Source organism: Mytilus trossulus, chromosome 14, assembly GCF_036588685.1.
Source record: "Mytilus trossulus isolate FHL-02 chromosome 14, PNRI_Mtr1.1.1.hap1, whole genome shotgun sequence".
Taxonomy (NCBI): Eukaryota; Metazoa; Mollusca; class Bivalvia; order Mytilida; family Mytilidae; genus Mytilus; species Mytilus trossulus.
This window is the reverse complement of record NC_086386.1, coordinates 76368125-76376290: the sequence shown is the minus strand read 5'-3', so window position 1 is coordinate 76376290 and position 8166 is coordinate 76368125. Positions and strand designations below refer to the sequence as shown.

The 8166-nt window shown below is 31.4% G+C and overlaps 1 protein-coding gene across 1 annotated transcript; it reads left to right on the top strand.

The window, feature by feature from the left end:
- Positions 1–1117: 1117 nt before the first annotated feature.
- LOC134695627 (transient receptor potential cation channel subfamily M member 3-like) lies at positions 1118–7748 on the top strand. Its single transcript, XM_063556940.1, has 5 exons — positions 1118–1279; positions 2045–2201; positions 3031–3239; positions 6513–6642; positions 7384–7748. The coding sequence occupies exons 1-5, from the start codon at positions 1162–1164 to the stop codon at positions 7520–7522; spliced, it is 753 nt and encodes a 250-aa protein (XP_063413010.1). The 5' UTR covers positions 1118–1161; the 3' UTR covers positions 7523–7748.
- The last annotated feature ends 418 nt before the right edge of the window (positions 7749–8166 follow it).

The following is an 8166-nucleotide window of genomic DNA, read 5'->3' as shown; positions in this document are numbered from 1 at the left end:
CATAGGTCACCGTACGACCTTCAACAATAAGCAAAGCTCATACCGCATAGTTAGCTATAAATGGTCCCCAAATGACAATGTAAACAAATCACTGACAAAACTAACGGTCTAATGTATGTATAAAAACTGAACGGAAAACAAATCTGAACACACAAACAAAGGACAATCACTGAACTCGTTCTTGTGCATGTCATGTGCGTTTACTGTCTGATCTTATATTAAATTGCTTTAAAGAACACTTCTTCTATTGTTATTTTCAAATGTCAATAAACATCCGCAACAAAGTTTTCATTTTTTTTTTAAAGTTTAAAGAAGTTATGTGGGCATAATTGAAAAAACACAATTTTCATTCGAAAGAAAAACGAACATGGTTACAAAATTCAAATAATAACATAATTACACCATTACAAATACAATTCATTTCCAATATGCTTTATATGCTTTTCATGATCATAAAAATATTTGAAATAGTACCATAAAAAACTCAAATTTTAATGTTCCTGTATATTGTAAATACAAATTAAATTATTTATTTTTTTTATTCATCTTTCATCATGTCAAGGTCACGTCCATTCATGTGATGTATAGGTTATATTTCGTGTGCTGTGTCCTGGTAACGTTGTTATTCTGCAATTAATTTGTTGTAATGTACTATTACGTAAAAGTATCTCTCATATATCTATGTGTTTCTCTGTTTTGATGCTCTTGCATTTGTTTTCACTACATTCCGGTTTTCATTTTAGTGATATTTAAAATGTTGTCATGTACGGCTATCCTTTTAACAGTTTCGAACAACCATTTTACTTATTATGTCTCCTATCAAGTCAGATAAAAAGCAAAGAGTTTGGTTATATATAAAGATGAGGTATAAGTGCCAATGAGACATCTATCCATCCAAGTAAAAGTTTATAAAATGAACCTTCATAGGTCAAGATACGGCGTTGTTTTGTCAGTGTTTCCAACTATCTAAACTAATTGATTTTTAAATGTTGGGTTTTTGCTTTAAAAGATCGAAATAGTCATTCTGGAAAAAAATAAGTTGACAGGCGCAATATCATTTTGAATTGGATTTTTAACTTATAGTATATCTTTATTTTTCAGATGAAAGATCTTGCATTTTTCATTTCTCTGTTTGTCCTATTCGTGTTCAGTTTTGGAATCATGTACCAAGCCATTTTGTTTCCAAATTCGGTGTTGTCCCCTTGGGAGCTGTTTAAAGATCTTGTTTATTTACCTTACTGGCAGTTGTACGGCGAGCTGAATCTAGATCGGATGGAAGGTATTCCTTTTTTAATTGATTGTGTATCTATTTGAAGATATTTCATTGATTACAGTATTATAGACGATGCTATAATCTGATCTTTTGCAGAATTGAAAAATTGAAAAACAAGTTCAGTTTTCTAAAAATACCTGACTTTAAATTAAGTGGCACAACATTCTGAGAGAGCAACGTGAATCTAAGCTCCCAAAATATCTTTTGGAAATCTAGAAAAAGCTAGAAAAAACATCGATATTCTATTTATGTCATATTCAAAGAACGAAATGATACTTTTTTTTTTCTTTTATATCACTGCAATCAAAATAAAATATATCATACACAAGAGATAACGGAATTCTTGGAGAAAAAACCCATGTATATGCTTAATTCTGATAAGAATCAATATCAAGTATACCGGTAATTTGTGTGTGTATCTCTTCAATGATTGTACTTTTTTCTAAACGGAGAGTTTTACAAAGACATTACTGACAGATTCTAAATATCTAGGGACATGTTGCTAAATTAAAAATTTTGAACAAAATTAAAAGTGATCACAAGTTTTATACATACAGTCTAATATGTGTCCTGATCAACGCTTAACCCTTTTATTTAAACTATCTGAAGTCATAAAAGTGTAAGCTAAGAGTGATCAATCTAACTATAATACGAGACGTCACTATATCATACCTCATTACAACTGCTTAATTGAGCTGTTTTTGTAACTTGTTTTTCCATCCATTAGTAGTTTTTACTCAGTTTTATTTTTCATTATGTTTTGTTTAACAGGAAAGGAACCGTCAGAATGCACGAAAGACATCGAATTGTACACGAACGGAACAATGTCTCGATGTGCAGAAAACAATCAGTTTAATTCGCTTATGCTGGCTGTGTATCTTATTCTGACAAATATTCTTTTAGTCAACATGCTTATTGCAATGTTTTCGTAAGTGTGTATTACATAAAAGTCAATAAACTAAGAAAATATTTTGCATTTTAGAGAGCTACAAAAATATAGGCACGACACACTAGAAATGTTGACTACCTTCTGTCTTAACAGTTGTTGTTTAAAAAACTCGTAACTGTCGCATTTTATACTTTTTTTTATTTTTTTTGTTAAACACTTCTCACTTTGACGAAAATGAATCTTGCGAGTATGTGTTTATTAGAAAACAAGACAAACATAACAGGACACGACAAGGAAAAACAAAAAAAAACATCAGACAATACACATAATAAAAAGCTAGGCTAGGTAACTCGAAACCCATCAACATCCGGGTTGTGATTTTATGTGGTTTGGAAGATTAGGAAGATCCTGATCTACATGCTGCATCGTTTACAATACTGATTCAAACACGTTTAAACATTACGTAATTATGAACGTTGCATACCGGAACAGGAGGTTAACGTCATGTTCGTGTCAATGGGAGTCATCATCTGTAAATTGGATATCTAATAATGGTGTTCCAAATCGGTTTGTCATTCAAATTTAACAATCACAAAGGTTCACAAATTCAAATGTTTCCATTAATTTAGCTTAAAATTAAATTGCATGGTCGGTACTAGTTAAGATAAAAGTGCAAAGTTCTGTTCATTCGAGGCATCATAACAGAAGGTACCGCATCTAGAATTCGAGTGGTAAAATAATAGAACAAATAACGATTTATAAACACGCCGTTCATTGTGCATGTTGTTTGGATTAATGTAAAATGATTTATATTTTAAAACATTTTTTATTCAGTTACAAATAATGTGTCAAACAATTGTTTTCACAGGGATACATTCCAAAAAGTACAAGATAATTCTGAAATCATTTGGAAATTCCATATGTATGCATTGGTACATGAATACTATGACAGACCAATGTTTCCAATACCAATAGTAATACACTTATGTCGAATCGTTGTATTATGTTATGACAAAATACAAGATCACATAAATCGAAATGACAAAGAAAGGAAAACTATGTATGCAAGCGCCTTTAGTAAGTCTTTTAAATTACAATGTTTGATTCCAATACTAATACACTTATGTCGAATCGTTGTAGTCTGTTATGACAAAAAAACAAGATTACAACACAAATTACAAAATGACAAAGAAAGGAAACTTATGTATGTAAGCGTCTTTAGTAAGTCTTTAAGAATACATGATTTGATACCAATACTAATACACTAATGTAGAATCGTGGTATTTTGTTACAACAAATTGAGCACAGAAACGAAGTGTGGAAACTCCTTTTTGAATATTTAACAATAAATGTGGTGAGTAAGTATAATATGTAATATCTAAAGTTCAACATTTTGTAATGATGAATATTCAATATTGGTTTTAAATATACACTTTTAGAAGTAGTTCTTTGATTTCTATGCATAATTCCTGGTTGTTTTTGTTAAATACACAAGTACAATTCTTCGTTTGCCTCGCCCCAAATAGATTTTTATAACCTCGTGAATAGAGCATTGGTCACTTGCACAGTGTATTCATCATAATCTATCATAAAATATTAATAAAATGCTTGCTATTACAACTTAAAAGTCGAAAAGAAAAATTAATATATTTTAATTTGCATCTACACGTTTTTAGCTCACCTGGCCCGAAGGGCCAAGTGAGTTTTTCTCATCACTTGGTGTCCGGCGTCTGTCGTCGTCCGTCGTCGTCCTGCGTTAACTTTTACAAAAATCTTCTCCTCTGAAACTACAGGGCCAAGTTTAACCAAACTTGGCCACAATCATCATTGGGGTATCTAGTTTACAATTTGTGTCCAGTGACCCGGCCAACCAACCAAGATGGCCGCCATGGCTAAAAATAGAACATAGGGGTAAAATGCAGTTTTTGGCATATAACTCAAAAAACAAAGCATTTAGAGCAAATCTGACATGGGGTAAAATTGTTTATCATGTCAAGATCTATCTGCCCTGAAATTTTCAGATAAATCGGATATTCGGTTGATAGGTTGCTGCCCCTGAATTGGTAATTTTAGGAAAATTTTGCTGTTTTTGGTTATTATCTTGAAAAATATTATAGATAGAGATAAACTGTACACAGCAATAATGTACAGCAAAGTAAGATCTACAAATAAGTCAACATGACCAAAATGGTCAGTTGACCTCTTTATGAGTTATTGCCCTTTATAGTCAATATTTAACCATTTTTCGTAAACTTTAGTTATCTTTTACAAAAATCTTCTCCTCTGAAACTACTGGGCCAAATATAACCAAATTTGGCCACAATCATTATTAGGGTATCTTATTTAAAAATTGTCTTCGGTGACCTGGCAAACAAACCAAGATGGCCGCCATGGTTAAAAATAGAACATAGGGGTTAAATGCAGTTTTTTGGCTTAAACTGAAAAACCAAAGCATTTAGATCAAATCTGACAGGGTGTAAAATTGATTATCAGGTCAAGATCCATCTGCCCAGAAATTTTCAGATGAATCGGACAACTCATTGTTGGGTTGCTGCCCCTGAATTGGTAATTTTAAGAAAATTTTGCTGTTTCTGGTTATTATCTTGAATATTATTATAGATAGAGATAAACTGTTAACAGCAATAATATTCAGCAAAGTAAGATTTACAAATGAGTCAACATGACCGAAATGGTCAGTTGACCCCTTTAGGAGTTATTGCCCTTTATAGTATTTTTTTAACGATTTTTGTAAATCTTAGTAATCTTTTACAAAAATCTTCTCCTCTGAAACTACCGGGCCAAATTAATCCAAACTTAAGCAAAATCTTCTTTTGGGTATCTAGTTTAAAAAATGTGTCCAACGACCTGGCCATCCAAACAAGATGGCCACCACGGCTAAAAATAGAACATAGGGGTAAAATGCAGTTTTTGGTTTATAACTCAAAAACCAAAGCATTTAGATCAAATATGACAGGGTGTGAAATTGTTTATCAGGGTGAGATCTATCTGCTCTAAAATTTTCAGATGGATCGGACAACCCGTTGTCAGGTTGCTGCCCCTGAATTGGTAATTTTAAGGGAATTTTGCAGTTTTTTATATTATCTTGAATATTATTATAGATAGAGATAAACTGTAAACAGCAATAATGTACAGCAAAGTAAGACCTAAAAATAAGTCAAAATGACCAAAATGGTCAATTGACCCCCTAAGAAGTTATTGTCCTTTATAGTCAATTTTTAACAATTTTAATAAAATTTGTACATTTTTTTTAACATTTTCCACTGTAACTACTGGGCCAAGTTCATTATAGATAGAGATAATTGTAAGCAGCAAGAATGTTCAGTGAAGTAAGATGTACAAACACACCACCATCACCAAAACACAATTTTGTGAAGAATCTATCTGCGTCCTTTGTTTAATATTCACATAGACCAAGGTGAGCGACACAGGCTCTTTAGAGCCTCTAGTTTTGAAAAAAAACACAAAAATGCTGAACTCCGAGGAAATTCGAAACTGAAATACCTTAATTAAATGACAAAATCAAAAGTTCAAACAGGTAAAACAAATGGATAACAACTGTCATGTTCATGACTTGGTAAAGGTATTTTCCTACATGGAAATGGTGCATTGAACCTTTTTTTCATAGCTATCCAAGCCTCTCACTTGTATGACAGTTGCATCAAATTCCATTCAAGAAATAATATGTAAAAAGGTCAATAACACATAAGTCAACTTAGCGCTATAATCCTACTCACTAAAAACATACAAAGAAGCACACAATGGCATACAGCCAACGCATGTTAGTAAAAATCAAAGACAATAATACACACATTTTCTGTATATCAATAAGACAATGGCGGGATTTATTAGTACATAGCCACGTCATATATATTACGAAGAAAATGAATGACAAGATTACGAGAATATCATAAACAATAAAGATAATATAAATAAAATTGAAAATAGAAATGGGGAATGTGTCAAAGAGACAACCACCCGACCTTAGAAAAAAAACAACAGCAGAAGGTCACCAACAGGTATTCAATGTAGCGAGAACTTCCCACACAAGGAAGCGTCTTTTAGCTGGCCCCTTAACACATATATACCAGTTGTACACTTTCCACAAGTATCTAAATACCAAAATGATGTTACTTGATTTAACTGTATGTTTTACTTGTCTTAAGTTATTTATATCATACTTTAAAAGTCTTGACATTCGCATTTGGCTCTAAACTAAACGGAAACATTTGATTCTTGCGATGTGATGCAATGTTTTAGTTGATTATTGAAACTTTTGGCATGTATGTATGCTTATTCTTTCTAAAGAAATCATTAATGAACATTTTGTAGTTTTGAATCTTGGCATCGACGAAATTGAAAGACTTCATATTGTTGAAAAGATTGCATTAGACAATTACCAGAATGGAACAACTCGTGCACGTAGTCGATATAATGCTATGAATATGATGACCGATGAAAGGTAAAATGTTAAGTTGACCATCGCCGTATAAAACTGAAAAACCAAATAAATTTGTATTAATGTTTTTAGAAAACTTTCACTTGAGGCCTTTGAAGCGTTGTGAACGTTCATATAGTTAAAATAGTTAACTATGCTACAGAAAAGTTAAATTAAAAAAAAAACATACGTGAAAATAAACATGAATGATGAGACAACATAACATAAGGAAATTATACTTTCACGAACACACACACATACATTAATTGTATTTGATGAGACACGGACGATCATGTATGACTAGTTTACAACGAGATACGTGTGTCTACTATCTAAGCAAACACTATATCGATGACATTTAATATTCTTTGTCGTGCAGAAATGAGTTTAGCAGAAGGTGTATTTTGTATTAACCAGACAACATAATTCTTGCAAATAAATAAATTGATTGGATCTTTTTCTGAGTTTTGTAATTTGAAGCATTTTTTAGATTCATAAAATATGAACAAAAATGTACATTTTGCATCAACAATAAGTAACCAGCAAAGGTATACCTCAACTTCGTACTTCTGAAAAATAGCGATTTAGTTATTTGTAAGATATATATTTGCCATACATGCAAACAATATAATATTTTTGCCATATACAAGTATGCTAACACTAGTAGATTTTTGCCATATACAAGTATGCTAACACTAGTAGATTTTTGCGTACATACATATACATATACATTTATATTGTATTGATGTGACTGGTTTGTTTTAGGGACATCAATAAAGAAAGCGATTCAACAACCACTCAACATGAAATTAAAGCTTTACAAGAGGACGTACAACGTGTGATTCAGGAGATACGCCAGTTAAATGTACAAAAACATATTGTAATATTTGATTATCAACATTAGTCAAAGACAATACCATACAACATGTACAATTCAAAATTATTAGGAATAACTTAAGGATGCTGGATTTTTTTAATGTAGAAGCAGATTTTACTCACTATATCATTGAAATCATTATTTTGCTGAACTAAGGTATCTCATTAATTAAGAAAAACTCAATCGTATCTAGACCGGATCAGATAGTTATCAAAGGTACCAGGATTATAATTTAGTACGCCAGACGCGCGTTTCGTCTACATAAGACAACCAGTTATGTTTTGTTAAAAATGTATTTTATATTAAATTAAATCTTTTCAGTGTAGTGTGGTCTATCATATATATTAGGTTTTGTGTATGTTTTGTTAGTTTGCTTGCATAAGTAGTATATTAAGGCATCCTTTAAGGAACTTAACACACGTTTTTTTATGTACAATTATTTGTCTTATTCAATTATAAAAATGTAATTCATACTATAATTTTGTGTCCAGGCCATAAGATGTGTTATAAAAAAAAAGATGTGGTATGATTTCCAATGAGACAACTCTCCACAAGCGACCAAATGCCTCTTGTCTTTATTGCAAAACTGATAAATTGAAACAATATTATACATATATATTACATTTTCGTGTATTCATATTTGAACAACATATACAATATCAATTCGTAAT